At 36.6% G+C, this 18,971-nt stretch overlaps 2 protein-coding genes across 3 annotated transcripts; both read left to right on the plus strand.

The window, feature by feature from the left end:
• The first annotated feature begins 46 nt into the window (after positions 1-46).
• Positions 47-5,146, plus strand: timm10 (translocase of inner mitochondrial membrane 10 homolog (yeast)). 2 transcript variants are annotated; one of them, XM_058789051.1, is made up of 3 exons: positions 47-1,407; positions 1,500-1,786; positions 4,422-5,146. In XM_058789051.1, the coding sequence occupies exons 1-3, from the start codon at positions 51-53 to the stop codon at positions 4,536-4,538; spliced, it is 1,761 nt and encodes a 586-aa protein (XP_058645034.1). In that variant the 5' UTR covers positions 47-50; the 3' UTR covers positions 4,539-5,146. The 2 variants fall into 2 exon arrangements, with proteins under 2 accessions (XP_058645034.1, XP_058645043.1); XM_058789060.1 differs by lacking the exons at positions 47-1,407; positions 1,500-1,786 and adding an exon at positions 2,637-2,880 and having other exon boundaries at positions 4,422-5,136.
• Positions 5,147-5,784: 638 nt separating this feature from the next.
• Positions 5,785-18,885, plus strand: unc93b1 (unc-93 homolog B1, TLR signaling regulator). Its single transcript, XM_058789040.1, has 13 exons — positions 5,785-5,970; positions 6,291-6,452; positions 9,905-10,046; positions 10,459-10,612; positions 10,903-11,064; positions 12,285-12,414; positions 12,634-12,727; positions 14,448-14,572; positions 15,571-15,753; positions 15,987-16,260; positions 16,356-16,474; positions 17,716-17,838; positions 18,107-18,885. Exons 2-13 carry the CDS (start codon positions 6,336-6,338, stop codon positions 18,368-18,370), a joined length of 1,887 nt encoding a protein of 628 aa, XP_058645023.1. The 5' UTR covers positions 5,785-5,970; positions 6,291-6,335; the 3' UTR covers positions 18,371-18,885.
• The last annotated feature ends 86 nt before the right edge of the window (positions 18,886-18,971 follow it).

Here is an 18,971-nt window from a genome sequence, read left to right on the forward strand (position 1 = left end):
CCGCAGGTGTGAAGAGAAAAAAAGAAATTTCTTCACCTATCAGTAAGAAAATGCCTCCATTGAACACTGACAGTGAAAAACATAAAGATGTTTTACCTAAACCAAAAAAAACTAAATACACTGGTATTGTAAAACGTGGTCGTGGTAGACCCCCTAGATCCAAAACCACTGCTGTTGCTCATTTGTGCAACAGTGCAGAGAAATTGCCCACTTCAGGACAAGATGATTGTGAAGTGGAAAAAACTAAGAAAGACCGTGAGATTGAGCAGGGTAATAAGCAAGAACCAAATACACAGCAGGAGAAAGACTCAACAGAAATGGAAGAAGCAGATGTTAACAGCAGTTTTGCACAGACAACGCTGGATTCTCACTTAAAATATGCTGGTCAGGCAAAGGGACCAAGTATCATTGATAAAATTTTCCATCAGACTCTTCCAAGTTTTGAAAGTCTCACTTGTAGAAGTTCTCTGAATACTGATCAGCCGCTAACATCGAGCCTGCGAGACACGTCTTTTAGCCTTCAAAAATGCCAAGGATGGAAAAGTGAAGACAAGAATAGTAAATTAATGATGAATAGCAGTGAAGTGATGTCTAAGGGCATTTGTGGTAAGAAAAAAGCAGAGACGTCTGTGCTGATAAATGAGAATGAAGACATGGAGGTATCTGACAAGCAAGTAGGGTCACTGTTGTCTTGTGGAGACATGCTAGATAATGTGAAATGTTCGGTTAAAGATGGAGAAACTGCCACTGAGGAGAACTCTAGTGGACAAGCCAGTGTGTTACAGAATAGTGATTCCCACAATGAGATGGGAAAAGACATTCAGGACCAGATTTCTGTGCCGTTAACAGTGGAGGAGGACGTAATGAAGGATATTATGATGCCAGCTGATGATATTGATGGTCATGCCAAGTCGCCCACAGAGAAAGACCGTGATGTTTCTACCAATGAACCGATAGTGATGGAGGGAATACAAATTAATTTCAGTACGAATCCTGATAGTACACAAGCAGAACATCTCCGAGATGAACAAATGTGTTCATTTCAGGCAACATCAGACATGGACAAAGACATTCAGGCAGCACATGGTGTTAATACCCAGGATGTTAGCTGTGTGGCTGATTGTTTGGAGAAAGAGGAGGATTTAGGTAGGAACAAAGAGGTTCGGATGATTGAAGAAACTATGGAGGGAGAAGAAACTGAAGTCCTGGGGCCAAATGAGCTTGTGCCTTCTTCAGATGATAGGTGTTGGGAAATCACCAATGGATGGGAGGATAATGATGAAATGAATGAGGAGGGGGACCAGTACAGTGCTGGGAAGATTGAGGAACAGACCCTACTGGAGGAAGATGAATTGAGTGAAGGACACATTGCGAGTGCTGGGATTGCAGATGATGCATCAAACGGAGGTAAAATGGCTAAACTTAGAATTCTAACTCAACATTTTTGTATACTCTGTTATTAATAATCCATATTCCTGATTTCTGTTTTATCCTTATAGCTCTGACACTGAGAAACACAGAAGAAATAATAAGCAGAGATGCTCCTTCTGTCCAGACTGAAGTATGGCTTCAGTCAAACTATCAAAGCCCCAGAGTGTGCAGCGAGAATATCTCAGCGGTGACGTCCAATTCAGAATCAGGAGATGAAGAAGATGTTGAAGTAGATGTTGTCGATGGGTCTGTAGATGATCCTTTGGGGCTTTTGGCATCTAGACAGTTTGTCACACTGGCTATTGAGTGTCTAATGGAGCAAGAGGAGGAGTTGGATGCCACTGAAGAAGAGGAGGTAGATGTCACTGGAGAAGAGACTGAATGATTTTTTATGTTCATGTTGAGAATACACGTTTAACATTTTGAAATCAATAGCAGATGTTTGAGCCAAGTTCTTAACCCAAGGTTTAATATATCAAATGGTGAGAAGAATAGTTTTTTTCTTTCTTTTTTTTTTTGTCAATTTGACATTACTTATGTGAATTAGCCTATAAATTCATGTAAACTTATTTTGGATTGTCTCATACATGTATAAAATTACATATTAAAATTATGTAAATTAAAATCAATTTATATAAGTTCATATTATACTTTTGTATGTGTGCTTTATTTAAAATATATTACTGTACCTATTTGGTGTAATTACTTTAGTCTGACTTTGTGTGTATCTTTATCCTTAAACAAATTAAATAATTGTGCAAGAACAAAATATAACAACACACAATACAGGCAGCATAAAATGGCTTTCCCAATGTGAAAATATTAAATTCCCTTGAAATATTAGATAATTTGAAAGAATGTGGTAGTAAATATACATTATTCCATTGGGATGGCTATAAAAGATTCTATCAGTAAGAAATTTTGAGAACGTGCTTTCTATAAAATTATTTTTTTAAAATCTTTATCCAGTAATCCCAACTGGAAGTCGTCGGAATTGGTAAAAAAAAAAAAAAAAAAAGATGCGAGAATCACGATAATAGCGAAATAAAATAATAGTTAAATTAAGAAATAAAAAACTATACAGTTAATAAAAGGGATGTTGTCATTACACAGAATACTTCAATCAGAGCATAACTTCCTTTAGAAATGAACAGAGCAATATGGCTCTGGAAATGAAGAGCAGTGGTTTTTTTGAATAGAAAACTTTATTGTCAGCGGAAGTACCAATTTGCTGGATGGATAGGATCCACGTGGGAACTTCCTCCGGTCAAGCGCGCGCACTGAAGGTTAAGCAAGCTGTCAGAGCTCTTTGTTGAACGGACCCACGCGTTGTCCGGTGGGTTTTTAGCGAGGGTACACCGAAAGGTCGTTTGCAGAGATGGACCCCATGAAAGCGCAGCAGCTCGCCGCGGAGCTGGAGGTTGAAATGATGGCTGACATGTATAACCGGTATGAAGCCTACGGTGGTCTGTGTAAATGTGTAACAGCATGCTTTCTCTCAGATTACTTGCGTTCTCGACATCTAACGTACGAAATATATTGATTTGTGTAGGAGGTTACGCTATTGAATAGTATACTGTAGATGCAGCGTAGTACTACAATCAGTGGCCATCGACAGGCTGCACGTTTTGTAATGCTGTTATTGTATCTTATTTAGACACCAGGCTTTGCTCCGTATCAGATCAGATCAGATCATATAGAACGCGACACAACGTGCCTTTTGTTTTGCTCTGCGGCGTGAAGTAACGTTAGTCTCGAGTCGGCAGAGCCCTTGTCAGTTAATGCGTTCAGTTATTAAGCAGGTTCACAGTCTTCTTCCGTTCATGTTAACTGTTTTTTTTGTATCATCCGTCATATCAGTAAAGTTACATTATTAGTATTACTTCAAGCTGTATGCACTCAAATATAGATCAGTTCATCCTGTGTATAATCGTACAGCTCGAATCACGTTTACCTTCTCTGGCCTCCCTCAGAGCAGATGAGACCAATCATTTTGAGCATTTAAAAAAATCTCTCAAACTGTTAGTCTGTGCCCTTGAGATAAGTGTCTTAGATTTGCATAGTGACTGTTTTTGCAATTAGCAGAAGCACTTTATAGCAGGTGACTTTATATATATATTTATTAATTTTTTTTTTTTTTTTTAATTTGTGTTAAATGGCAAGTACTGTACCTAAACTGTATTTTTAGGAAAATTAAAAGTTTTCATGCATTGCATTCATTACTGGTATGTAGCCTACTGTTTGTAGTAGGACTGCAGTATTTATTCTGATAATGATTCATCTGTCCATTATTTCTCAGATGAAAAGCCAAATTTTATTTTGTATATATATATATATATATATATATATATATATATATATATATATATATATATATATAAAATCGCATCCTACAATTGAAGGCTACAAAGACAAATCTAGTGAATGTGTCTATGAAGCCTGTGCTATACATAGCAAATTTACATTTAAAGTTAAAATCACTATATTAAAAATAATGAAAAGAAAAACAAAAGCACAGGCTAAATGTTAAGTGGTAAGAGGCTGAATGAAAACCCCATTACGATATTCCCTTTACTGTTACTGCTCTCATAAAAATACAGTTACTTGTGCTACATGTAGCAATTTAACATATCAAAATATATAATTTATTCAGAATTACTGCTGACATACAGCAACTCAATCTGTATCCATTTCAGTTGAGTTTTGTCAATAGAAATGCATTATTCTTTAGTGTAAAATGGCAAGACTGGCTGTTTTCTGGATGTTTCTGCAAATGCAATTAATCAAATTTGTTGTCAATTTTGTTGTTGTTGTTGATTAATTGTTGCATGCCTAGTATGTAGTCTCTACAAAATAATGGCATGAATTAATAAAGATAATAGTACTTGAATCATTCATGAAGATGAACATTTCCGTGTTTCAATTAGATTATACATTACATAAGCAAATGTGTATGATCTCATTTGTCCTGTGCTTTTTTCCTCATGCAGAATGACCAATGCATGCCACAGGAAATGTGTTCCACCTCATTACAAGGAGGCAGAACTTTCAAAGGGGGAAGCTGTGTGTCTGGACCGCTGTGTCGCCAAATACTTGGACTTGCATGAGAGACTTGGTCGGAAGCTCACTGAGCTCTCTGTTCAGGATGAGGAGGTGATGAGGAAGGCCGCTGCGGGCACTGGATAGACACCCTACAGACTCTACGGGTGGGGCTGAAGGCCTGTGGATGGGGTTTATGGGAGGAACGGGCACTCTGGACATCTAAAGGGGCAAATCGGGCAGCATGGCTACAGATATAAACAATATAACATGAATATGAACAATATTTTGACAAATATTGATCCACTGATAGACATGCTAAAATCACTAAAAGATCAAGACTTTTGGAAGGAGGTGGGTTATTTTTTGCCCTACGAGTCATTGATAGTTTGTTGGCATGAACATTATTAACATCGCAGGAATAAAGCGTTTGTCTGGGTAGAGAGATTAGTGAAGCATTGTGAAATTATGTCCTTGTGAACTTGTTTGAGAGTTTTTTTTATGTTGACATTGTAATTTCCGACATTCTCTGTGTCATTTTACAAAGTGTACCTTTATTGCGCAATAGAATAAAATGAATAGAATTAAAATGTTTACCGTTCTGTTTCTCTTCTGACTCTTTCTTTAAAATGAGCAAAAACAGTGTGCTGTGTTATTTTATAAAACTGTATTATTTAATAAAATTGTGTCAGGATGGTTACCTGACAGTTGAGAATGTAGTTTTTATTTATTTTTTTAATGTTTAAAGAGGATTAATATAAAGTCTCAGCTTCCCGGAGACAATTTTAATGTGCTGACAGCATGTTAACAGCAACCTATGGACTGTCGGTATGCTAAAAAATTCTTTTCAGGGAGAAGAATCACTTAAATTCATCTTCTTAAGGAACCACTTGTGTAACAAATTTTCAATGAGACGGTTCCTGTTCGGTTTTGGTCACTGTAGGTCACCATAAACTGACATTTTTATGGAAAACAGCTGCTTGAAGATTAGTCATGGGAAAAAACAACAGCATACAGTTTTGGAACAACATGAGGGTAAATTATAACAAAATTTTAATTTTGGTGGTAAACTGTTAATAATGGTAATTGTTCTATTTCCAAAGGCACTTTTATTTAAAGTTTTCTCAATGTCTGTTAAATTGAGACGGTAATCAATCAGATGCAAAAGACGGTGCCTAGTAGCACCGGTGTGTTGACAGCAATGTTCTTTTTCTTCATTATGAAGTTCCTTTCACAAATATTAAGCAAGAGAAGGCAAACAGGCCGTCTTTCAACTGCCCTGTATGTGAATAGCCACATTTCGAGGCACTATCCCTTTAAGAAAATGGGGAACTAGGGAGAACACTTTCGTTTCCTTCTTTGTTTTCTTAATAAAACCTACAGGCAACTGTTTATGAGGCGAAAGTTTCATTAGAGGCTCGATATAAGTTCCTAGGATTTAATCTTTTAAACGACTTTGCAGCCTTTGTCACTATAGCGACGTTCATCGTTTCCACTTTGGTGAGTTATATTTGCTCTTAGTTAATGTTTACTTCGCCCTGCATGATCGTCAAGCTTCATTACATATACAGCATTACCTATAAATGCGTTAAAAAGTCGTGTTATCGTGTCGTTGTCGTTTTGTACACCTGTATTAGACCTTCCGCCCACACACCATGTTTTTATATTTACTCCAGGAACAAGTTTATGTAATATTTCATTCAACATTACAGGCTCACAATCGCCACAGTTTTCTATTGTTCTCCTCCGCCTTTGCTGTCACTCAAAGTGTTTATCGTGTTTTGTTTTATGTTTGAAATGGTGGTTTTCACCTTCGGCAGTGATCTACCTGCATTACTGTGGTGAGAGAGCAGCGCGGCCGGCAGATGGCAGCAGTGATCACCGAGGATAACGTGTACAGCGAGGCTGAGGTGAAGGGCGCGCCGCCTGCTGATGGACCGGATCAAGTGCAGCCCGCTGCTGAGCCAAACATACAGGGACAGGTAGCATCTGTCGTCCTACAGCGTGTAGCATTGGATATATCAGAAGTGTTGCTTAAAACGTTTTGTTAACTAATTAATCTACAGAATAAATAATTAACCACTGTTAATTTTATGATTCCAGAACTTTGTTGTTCTATAAAAACAGTGATTTGGGGGACATTGATATCATACATCAGAGATCTTTCAATTTCCTGCAGACTTCTTGTTTTTTCTTTTTTCTTTAAATGCTCAGAATTTATATTTGCGAATTAAATATTCTGATGTGCAGTGAAGTTCAAAAGTCTAAAGTCTGCTTTATATTTATTACAACATTTTCTTTACAAATTATGTTACCGTTAACAAGTTTTTAACATTTTTTTTTTAAAGTAGGCTATTTTGTATTCTTCAAGGCTGCATTTATTTAATAATAAAAAAAATAAATAAATAAATAACATTAAAAACTGTAATATTGTGAAATATTATTACAATTTAAAATAACCAGTAAGTGACCCATAAGGGTAAATTTTTTGAAATTTGATTTTTATACATCATCTGAAAGCTGAATAAATAAGCTTTCCATTGATGTATGGTTTGATGAAGCAGTGTTTGTGAGCGCAGTGCTGCTTTGTGTACAGCGTTACCGGGGAAACCGATATTCTTACCGCTACAAAAGCAGCACCTAGTGGCAAAGAATGAATTAGGACGATTCTAAGGGCCCGATGGGGTGGGTCCCCCGAGGGGAACGCTAGAGCCCTGCATTCCCTGCTTCGATCGGGCCAATTTTCACGTCATAGTTCAGACGCGGCCGGGCCTCGGGCCTGTTTTAGGCTTCTCCTTATTTTTATATTTTAGACATCCATCAATTAGTGATGAAAAAAATTGCCGCGCTGGTGGAAACAACACGAGACCGTGCTGCGACTGTGAAGAGCGGCTCGACGGTGTATAGAGTCCCGCAGCAGCAGAGAGCGTGCCGTCAGCGCAGCTGAAGAGTTCTGCTTCAAATACACGCAATACGCTGAAGCCTGCTGCAAAGCCCCAGCAAAAGTAATTACCATGAATGTGTCAGGGGGAAATAGTAAGGAGATATTTGAATTATTTACTAATAAACTAGTGTTTTCTGAGTCAGTGTCGCAAAGATGAAGATGATGATCCTGACTCGCAGGGCTGTTTCTAGTCATTTTGACGCCCAGGCGAAATCCCTATTAGTGCTTAGTTCTTAAATAAAATGAGCATGGATACAAATGTGATATTAATTTTATACAACGGTTCAATAAATAATAGGCTAATATCAAGAGACTTACGTTTTAGACACCATATTGGCTGTTTTTGCTCTATTCCGCCAGCAAAAATAATTTCAAACACAGCCACAGCACTTTGAGTCTCTGAGCAACATGATGGTGTTTCGTTCCTGAATGAATCAACTGTTTAAATGATTCGGTTCAATCGCAGTGACTCACTTATTAACAATGATTTGCTGCCACCTACTGGAGGTTTTAATTTCACATTTTGATCCCCCGATTTTTCATGTTTTAAATCATTTAAAATAATAGTATTTAACGTTTTATGTTTAATATATCAAAATATTATTTATGCATTTGTAATTGCAGTTAAATGCATTCATGTCTTGCATTAAACAGTGTGTAAATATATCTAAAATGCCCCTTCAGATGCAGCTTCTGTGTTGATTTCATTTGCTTGGTAACAGCCCAAATGTCTTATTATTCTTCACTGATGAAATGTAAGAATTTGACTCAAAAGATAATGGGCACTTTTAGAAAAAAATGGCTTTATAAAGGTAAAACTGTCCATAAAATGTAAAAATCTGTTTAAAATTATTGGAAAAGATTAATTTCTGTTAGTGTGAATTAAAAATATAAAAAATAATATTTATGTTTAATCATTTTAGACACTTGATTTTACTGAAGGCTACCAGGATAGTTGGTAATAAACTTGAGTTTATTAAATTCATAAACATAAACAAACTATATCTTCTCTATTTCCAGTTTGTAGCGTGGATCATTCATTGCAACATTTAATCTGATTCTCATGTTTAAGAATCTGTGAAATCTTAAAAAATAATTTATGCTTTACTGCCCACTGACTTGGTTTTAAACCTATATTACAGTGTGTGCAGAATTATTAGGCAAGTTGATATTCTGGTCATATTTTTTTTCCAAGAACATTTTACCAATTCCAAACCACATCAATCTTAATAACTACTATTGATTTTGTATTTAATAATTTGTAAGTGATATATAATTGTCCATCAAGGCTGATAGTCAGAAACTTCTTATTTCAGGTGTTCAGAATTATTAGGCAGGTTTTCCTTTACAGATAAAATGAGCCAAAAAAGAGATTGAACTCATTTAATAAAAATTATTAAATGCCCATGAGAAGGATGCAATACTAATGCAATAATAGAATTAGCAAAGTTAAGGCATGACCACTGGGCAGCGAAATGCTCATTGGGTCAGCAAGGTCAGAAAAAACAGGTGGAGAGGAAAAGACACGTTAACTGCAAAAGAATTATGAATTAAGGTGAAGAATTAGTTGAGAAACCATCAGGAACCATTTAGTTTCCAGCACCATCATTTTCCAGAACTGCAACCTTCCTGGAGTCTCCAGAATTACAAGGTGTCAGGTTCTCAGAGACTTTGCTTGGGTAAAAAATTATTTAAAATGGCCCTCACTTAATAAGAATAACATGCTGAAGTGTTGTGAAATACATGAAGACTGATTTTGTATAGGCTTTATGGACAGATAAGTTGTGAGTGACTCTTGAAGGACCAGCATCACATCCTCTTGTACCACTGTTTGAAGAATTTATCTTCCAGAATCTGGCAGTACGTTTTGGGAGCTCATTTTAGTTCATCTCCTATCCTGAAAAGTCTGTCTTGCAGGATTGATTAAAAATGAGCTCCTAAATCGTTCGCGATTTCAACGTGATCTGTACAACAGCCCCTAATGACTGCTAGTTGACATGTAGTTACAAAGTTACTTACTGTAAGTAGAATATCTAAAGTGGACTATCGAAATAAAGTGTTACCTTTCTTATTATTCTCAATGTTGAAAACAATTGTGCTGCTTAATATTTTTGTGGAAACTGTGAGACAGTTTCTTTCAGGATTCTTTGATGAATAGAAAATTCATTTATTTGATATATAATTTTTTTGTAACATTCTAAATGACACTTTGATCAATTTAATGTGTCCTTCTCTCAGAAAATGTTATTGACTCTAGACTTTTAAAAAGTACTGTATATTATCAGCATAAAAAGTTGATTAGAAAAAAAGTGGAGATTACATGGTCAGTGCTACAAAACTCTTGGATCTCAAATATTCCATTTTTACCTCATAACTTTTCTTTGTTTAATTTTTCAAAACCCTGAAACTTTGTTTATGTCCATGTATAAAAGAAAAAAAGAAAAAAAAAACTGTAATTTTCAGACTTTTGGACCTTTCTTCCACTGACAGGTGGAGGAGTTTCTCGGCCCACATCCTGACTATGATGAGGAGGAGGAGGAGCGCAAGTACTACAGACGAAAGAGGCTGGGTGTAGTGAAGAACGTGGTGGGGGCCAGTTGCGGAGGAATGATCATCTACAGTGTTTACATGGGTCAGCCATTGCGCATCACACACCACAGGCACACAACGTGATTCAGTCCAGTGATGAACTCATACTCCTCAAAGTCTGCACGCTGCTTTATAAAAAGATCTTACTCTAAATACGACACCGAGTAGGACTCTGCTTATGTCACGCTGTTGTATCAGTGTGATTTCATTATGCACTGTCTGCCGTGCAAATGAATGTGACATGCTTTGTGGATGGCATACTTCACTGACTCTTCACTCTTTTGGCCATTTTTAGCAAGTTCATTGGCATGCACACACACAAAGATGTCTCATTTGGTCTGAGACTGTGAAATCGAGGAACAGCTGACAAATCTGGGACATCTTGTTACATGCCAAAAACAAAAGAAGGTTTTTGGAGAGTTGTGCATGTTTCATGATGAGCTGTTTCTTTGTAGGTCTGTTACAGATGCAGTTAATTCTGCACTACGATGAGACGTATAGAGAGGTCAAGTATGGCACCTTGGGGCTGGAGGATATCGACAACAAAATGCTGATGGGCATCAACGTTACACCTATTGTCGGCCTGCTCTACACGCCGGTGCTCATTAGGTTGAGTTTTTGTCTTTCCTTGCATTTCTCTTTTGTTTCGTAATGCTCATGCAACCTACGTTTTTCCGTTTTGCTCATTTAGTTTGGTTCTTTGGATGTTTGTCACCCGCCGCCACAGTTATTAGCAGCGCTTCTACTGTTTGTCTACTGTCCACTTAATGCTTGAGCAGTTTTGGCACCAAAGGTCTTCTCACACCCGAGGTGTTAACTAAAAATGGTGATAATTACAGTTCAGTAATCCCACACCCTTTATTTTCCAGTTTAATTGTTTTTCTCAATTTCTATCTCAGATTTCTTGGCACTAAGTGGATGATGTTCCTGGCATCAGGCATCTATGCTCTCTTTGTTTCAACCAATTACTGGGAGCGATATTACACTCTTGTACCGTCAGCTGTGGCCATCGGTGTTGTCATTGTTCCTCTTTGGGCGTCACTGGGAAACTACATCACCAGGTGAGGGTGTTCAGAAGCTGAAGGTGCGGATCGGTGATGTACAATATTGTTCGAAAGTTTGAGGAAGAAATGAATGCTTGTATTGAGCAAGTGTGCTTTAAATTGATCAAAAGTAGCAGTGTATTCAACAAAGAATCCTGAAAAACGTATATTAAGCAGCGCATCTTTTGTCACTGTTAATAGTAAGTAATGTTTCACCAAGCATGTTAGAATTATTTCTGAAGGATCATGTGACACTGAAGACTGGAGTAATTATGCTGAAAATTCAGCTTTACATCACAGGAAATAATAACATTTTAAAGTATATTAAAATAGAAAACAGTGATTTTAAATTGTAGTAACATTTCACAATTTTGTGTTTTTAATGAGAGGATTCTTTCAGAAGCATTTAAAAAACGTACAGAATTTTTGAACGATGGTGTACGTGTGAGTCATTTTAAGCATATTGCTATTTTATTTGAAGTTTACAGTATTTTATTCTACTTCACTATTTTCCACAAATTTATTCAGCTTAATAGAGCAAAACTGAAGATGCAGCTGTGATGCACAATTTATCAGTACTATATTGATTATTGGCCAACATCGGAGATTTTTGAATATATATTTTGCAGTAACATGAAAACAATTACTGGTATTGGTTAATTGGTTTCGAGCAGAATTGTAATAGTGCTGAATCCTTTGCTGTGTGATATTTTTAATACAAAAAAACTGACCTTCTAACACTAGCATTTTTTATTCTCTTTCTATTCTATCCACTTGTTTTCTTTTTATTTATTATTTAAAAAACCCTTGCTACGTGTACTGTGTTAGACTAACCTGGACTTGTCATAGCATTTACATATTATGACTCTTTTTTTGGTTTAATTGCATCTATTGTCTTCTTTTGAAAGTCGCTTTGGATAAAAGCATCTGCTAAATAACTAAATGTAAAATGATCCCAGTTCTGTTGGAGAAACTATAGCTAAGCCATTTGTAAGATAATTTCCAATATTGCAACATCGACTCACTGTGCACTGTGAACTGGTAGACAGGGTAACCTGCTTGGTCATTATTTTTCAGATTATGCATTTAGCAATTCTCAGTTATACCGCCTCACATTGTCTTAGCATAGTTAGCTCAGTTATACACTCAGTTATTGAGTCTTTCAGGCTTGAAAATACAGTAACGGTTAACTAACTCCCCACCCACTCCCTCCTCTTTGTTTTGTGCGGTTGTGTCAGAATGGCCCAGCAGTATTATGAGTATGTGAACTATAAGGACGAACATGTCCAGGAGCAGAAGAAGCCCCCCAAAGGAGCCTTCCATTCTTACATCATCATTTTCCAGTCCGTCTTCTACATCATTTTCCATGTGAGTAAAGATGCTCAGTTACACTAAAACGTGTGAAATGCTGTAAGTTGCAGTAATTCAGTAACAGTTAACCTTTGATTAGTTGTGTTTTCCCCTGAAGTATTTCTATGTATTCACAGCTGCGTGTGTGTGTGTGTCAGATGCCGGCTGCATATGTGGGTTTGTGCATTAATATGCAGCTATTTATAGCGTTCACTCTGTCTCTCTTCTCTCCTGCAGCTGAGTTTCGTCTTTGCCGAGTTCCCCATGGTGCTGTTCCTCAATAAATATCTGAATGATTACAAACACACTCTCTTCAAAGTCACACAGTGTGGTAAAATCCTCTCTCTCGATCTTGTCCTCTTTTTAGCAATAAACGCTCACATTTTTAAAGGCTCATGTGTCGTTCACAGATTGAGCAGCTGCTCAGTATGGTATTTACATTAGTTCTCATATCCTTTTGTGAAGTTTTCACATGCTTGAAGCATAATGTAGAACTAAAAATAGTCAAGAAAGACTTGTATGAAGTACTTTAGACTTTCAAGACTGAAGTGCTTGCTGCGCTCACTGGAGAGACTTTTAAAAAGGTATTCACTTTTTGCAGGTTATAACTCCTGTAAAAATAAAAACCACCATATTAAACATAAGGTTACATCTTTATAAGGGAGCAACAGGACATTAAAAACAAAAACTGACACTGCGGAAAAACAATATAACACCTCAACAGCTGTTGCTTGAATAGCAACCAGACTTGCTAGAACAATATCAGTATGAGATTCATTCAAATGTTTGTCAGTAAGATTTGTGAAAAAAAAAAAACATTGTTTTTTTTTCTTATGCTCACCAACACTGTAAAAAAAAAGTTGAGCCAACTTAAAATTTTTAGGCAACCAGCTTCAGCAGATTTTTGAGTTTTCTCAACTTGTTGTTTTAAGTTTATACAACAAAAATTTGAGAATCTCCCACAAAAATAAGTTGAGCAAACTCAAAAATCTGCTGAAGCTGGTTGCCTTAAAATTTAAAGTTGGCTCAACTTTTGTTTGTTTTTTTTTACAGTGAAGGCTGCGCTTATTTGATCAAAATACAGTAAAAACAATATTTTTTTCTAATTTAATGTATTTTAAGATGTAGTTTATTCCTGTGATGGCAAAGCTGAATTTTCAGCAGTCATTACTCCTGTCTTCAGTGTCACATGGGAGGGTTTATAAAACAATATATGGATGGTTCATAATTAAGACAAAACATATTTGGACTATTATTTTGTGGATGTCAAATGTTAGTGAATCATGTTCACAAGCACTGCAGTACACTATAGCAAAATTCACTCCGAAAAGTGAAGTTAGTTCTCTAGAATAATATATTTCTAGATGCTACTTGGTTTGTTTGTTTATTTATTTATTTATTTTTTCTTTCTAATTAATTTAAATGAATACATTATGAATATGTAGGATGGCCTTAGTAGTGTCCAAATACTTAAATCATTACTTCTACTACATTTACTTAATTAGACCAAAAAGAAATTTACCTCAATCAACTCCATTTAACACCAAAGAAAATAGTTCAAAAATAGAATCAAAATCATCTTGAAGGCATGGTAGTTTCATGTGTCAATAATGAGAAGATAGCTTGCAAAATAAAATCTAAATGTGTCAAGAATATTTACAGTTGAAAAAATCAGTCATTTGGCAATTAGAAACTTCACACTTCTGACTTCCTGCAAACCGGGGCATCAGCACATCTGCTCCTCAGGGCTCTGCTGTATCTGGCTCTTCCTAGCTCTCAGCAGAGATGACGATAAGTGTTTTTTTAAACCAGTATTTGAAATTGCAAAATAGCCAGTCACGCCAAATCACCAGCAGCACTGCTTAACATGGAAAGTCACCCACTTGCCATATTGTGTAGAGAAAACACTGTAAAGAGAAAGAAGTTTGAAGTCTGAAGTCTTTAAAAAATGTATGCATCTAGACCTAAAATGTAATATAAAACCGTCTTGCAGTCTTGTACGATGCATTATTTTCTCTTGTCTCCTCTTATCTTCTCTCTATCTCTCTCAGGAGCCTCCGGGAAAGGGGTGATAGAGAATTTAAACAAGACAGTTTTGCTCAGCTTGCCTCGCTCTCTGCTGCTTATCGAGGTGGAGAGTGTGCTCATGGGAGCAGCCTTCCTCGCCATGCTTATCGTAAGACTGTCATCATTATCATCACTATGACGTCTCTATCCTCCACATCATCTTAAAAAAATAGGATTATATCAGTCTGTAGTCGATAGCAATTTGACCTTGATAGTCCTTTCACATAGATATTTCACACTGAACCAAAGTAGGATTGTTATTTTGTTTTTAGTAAATCAAGTGATAATTTAAAAAAGGAATCTTTCACCCACAAATGAAAATCTTTTATATAGCCACATGCTATTCTGAACACTTAACAGTTTTTTAATGTGTCCTTGTTACACATGTATTTACTATAGAAATAATAGTATATTATGCATAATTACAAGCAATTAGTATTGTAAGTACATGTTGTTAATTGATATTACTCGGCACATATTTGTGTAATTACATGGTAACAAAGACATTAAAATAATGTATTTTTCATTTAGAAAATTCATTTCCATATAAGTGAATGAAAGTGAATGACTATCAAGCTCCAAAATGACAAAAAGTACCATAAAATTACCATAAAGTGGTCCATACAATGAATCTTGCATGTAATTATGGGATAAACAAATCATTGTTCATTGTTCAACTGAATCACATCAGGTTTTTTAAAAACTCTTTTTTTTGTTTATTTTTTTGTAAAGTTTTTGTGTAGATATGTACAATAATGTTTTAATATAAAAATCTAACATAACACAAGTTGTGTGGAAGGAAGAGAAGAAAATTTGGTTCAGGGTTCAATAATTGCTGACTATTCAAATATTTACTAATCCCCATACTGCATAAAAAGTCAATTATGTTTTAAATTAATAATGTTTTACATCATAAAAAAATAGATCTTGCGCTCTGGTTTGATATCAGCAGCATATATTTTGGACTGTTCCTCACACAGCGTTATCATGTTTTTGAACTGCTCATAATTCATCAAACTTCACCTTTCATGTTCCACTTTAAACAAGAATGATCGTTTTGGAGTGAACGACCCCTTTTTAACAGTGTGCTGCCAATGTTCCTAATAGTTCCTGGTGTTGTGTGGAGCTGCATATCGGCCCACTGAGGAGATTGACCTCCGCAGCATCGGCTGGGGGAACATCTTCCAGCTGCCCTTCAAGCACTTACGAGACTACCGACTCCGTCTGCTCTGTCCGTTCTTCGTCTACTCTGGCTTTGAAGCACTCTTCGCCATCCAGGGACTCATACTGGTGAGAAAAACAGACTGTGTAGCTGAAATACACAGGTAAAATTTGAATACCAGTGTCAGAGTATTTTTTTAGCTTAGTTTTTGGTTGCTGTTCTGCAATATTAAGCACCTGCGAAGACACTGCAAGTAAACCAATTTGCCTGCTATTTGGGTTAATTAAGCTATTAAAGGAACAGCATGCAATCACTCATTACCTAAACAGATTTTCTTCTTTTTTATGCCTGTCTTTCTCAGTCATATGGAGTGTGTGCAGTAGGGATGGAGAAGCTGTGGTTGTTAGTTATGGTGTATGGTTTGTCATCCTCCATCTGTTCGGGCCTGGCCCTGACGCTGCTGCGCTTGCCCAGGCCAGTTATTCTTCTGGTGGGCGCCTTCGTGCACTTTGTGCTAATTATAACCCTTATGTGCTGGTCACCCCAACCACGAGAGCCTAGCTATCTTCCGTATCTGTTGGTGCTCACTGCCCTTTGGGGTCTGGGCACTGCGCTCAACAAGACTGGACTGAGCAGTGAGTACAAGTGCAATTTCCACGTTAAGATTACACCCATTTCAAGATTGCACAAACATCAATGATATACTGTAACATAACGTTGTTGTGTGTAGCTCTGCTGGGGATGCTGTATGAAGACAAGGAGCGACTAGACTTTGTTTATACCATCTACCACTGGTGGCAGGCCATTGCAATCTTCATCGTCTATCTTTGGTCTGCATTGCCTATGCGGGTAAAGCCTTTAATTTTTGTTGGTTTTGACTGGATAATTCTCATTTACTGTAACAGGACACCAGGCAAAAAATAATTAGCTTTTTAATTTACAAAATGTTCAGTTATGTCAATTATGGTTCCAACGTGTCACCCGAAGCAAAATAAAGTGCATAAGTCCATCATAAAAAGTACTCCACATGGATAATAAATGCTTTCTGAAGTGAATCGATGCATTTGTGTAAAAATAATATCCATATTTAAAACTTTCTGTGTGTTTACGAGAGAGTGGCGTTCCAGGTGATGACGCAGCGTAAGCTCCATTATAAAGCTTGGAAGAGACAGGACATATTTTAATATTAAAAAGTAGGAAAAATTCGTAAATACTTAGGATGGCTTGAGGATGAAGAAAATAAATCATGGGGTATAACAAATTTCAATGTATTTCTTTTAGAGTCCTATTATAAATTGATCATATAGTCAAAACTATGTTTTAGACATTGTCACACGAGAATGATTAAGTAAATACAGTAATTTACGGTTCTCAGTTAATTTCAGATTGGATATACTGTAAGTAACTAGCAGTTTAAGGGAGTCAGTTGTGAGCTTAGTTACAACTTGAATTAATGAATGATTTAAACCAGCGATTAAACAAGCTGTTTCATGAATCCTTTCGGGACATTGGCCAACAGACAGTTGTTTGGTTCGAAATTGACCTTTATGTGAGTTGTGCTTTTTATATATCACTACACTATAATTGACAATTTACAATGGACTATTTTTGTCCACAAAATGTTTTAACTTAAAAAAAAAACTGATGAATAAGGGTTTTTAGTTTGTGAGTTGGACATCACACTGTTATTGAGCACAGAATACACAGATCTAATCAAACACATTAAACTGTTGTCAAATGCTTTTTGTCACACTTTGGTGGTGAGTTTAGACGTAGTCTGGAGTTCTGTCTAAAGGAGTGGCCACATTAATGATATTTCAGCAAACTTTTGATATATGAAGCACAGTTCACACAGAAGTTACTTCAAACCAAGCAGCTTTCATTTGCGTGACTAACATGAACATTGCGAATTCTGCATTGGGGGCTTTTTCACACTCCCGACAGCACAGATTCCTGTCGAAGTGACTGGATTTTCTTCATGAAATTCCCTTAAATATGTTGAGATGTAGTCACTTTTTTTTTTTTGTTTACACAAAAATCGATGTTTAAGAATAGTGAGCTGAACATTGTCTCTGGTCTCTTTTTTTAAGGCGAAGCTTGGACTCCTCCTCCTGGCTCTCATAGTGGCATGTTTCTGCTACGTGCAGATGGAGCGTCGCCTGGCGAAGAAAATTCCGTTCAGGTTGCCCAGGATTCCCCGTCCACGACACAAGGTAATTTAGCTATGAATGTGTCACAGTAGTGAGTCCCTGGAGGCTTTAAAGTGATTTAATAAAAGAAACAGCCTCGTTAGTGTCTTCTGTTAACTGTTTATTTATTCCGTAAAACATCAAATTTAAGTTTCCAGGTTCAAAACAGCTTTATTGACAGAACCTGTTGATTACCACACACAATAATTTTGACTCATCCTCAATTTGGATTATTATACTTCCATATCACTCTCATTGCTAATGTCTTACATTACTATCCTGTTCCTCAAAGGTCAAAGGTTACCGATACCTTGAGGAAGAAAATTCTGATGAATCCGACACAGACTTTAGTGATGCTGATGCTGATGCTAATGATGATGAGAAAGATGAGGATGAGAGAGGGTTGGTTGAGGAGGACAGAAATACAGACAACGATTCCCAGGGTTCACCGGGACCGGAGAGGAGCGGGGTTAGGGACCGCAGGAAGAAACAAGACAACGCTGCCTACGAACAGGCGGGAGAGAGAGAGGACTATGTCCAACACACAAGGGACTAGAAAAGGAGAGGTGAAAAGGTACGACTGGGGATTGGAAAGAGATGAGAAGATGTTGTAAAATATTGAATAGCCAGATTGAAAGAGAAGCGATGGTATGGGATACGTTTACTCACTTTTATATTAAATAAGGCTTTTTTTCTTTGGAAAGGAAAAGTGTGGGCCACCGATGGAAAAAATGAAGGTCAGAAAGTAGTTCACAGTAAAAAAATTTTAAAAAGTAGAAGTGAACCAAGCACTTCATTGAAATGGGAAGTGAAAAGAGGAAACTGCAGATACCTTGTAAGGTTAGGTGGTTTGTTGCCATAGAAATGGATATTCTCCCGTTTGAACTTGGTCAAGGTTATGTACTCGTTGTGTATTTCATTCTAATTCCTTTCTGTTGCTTTGAAATTCTTTATCCAGCTCATATCTGTGTTCCTTATTGTAACTGAAGAACCAAAGTTCTCTCCATTTAAAAAAAAAAAAAAAATGTTATAAAACTTTAAATTTGTAATAAACATAAAATAGAGGAGATACATGATTTTGGCCATTTTTGAATGTTTTAAACCAATGTATGATGTGCTTTAATATGAACACCATAATACTGCAAGATTTTCTTTCA

The sequence above is a fragment of the Onychostoma macrolepis genome, chromosome 01, assembly GCF_012432095.1.
Source record: "Onychostoma macrolepis isolate SWU-2019 chromosome 01, ASM1243209v1, whole genome shotgun sequence".
Taxonomy (NCBI): Eukaryota; Metazoa; Chordata; class Actinopteri; order Cypriniformes; family Cyprinidae; genus Onychostoma; species Onychostoma macrolepis.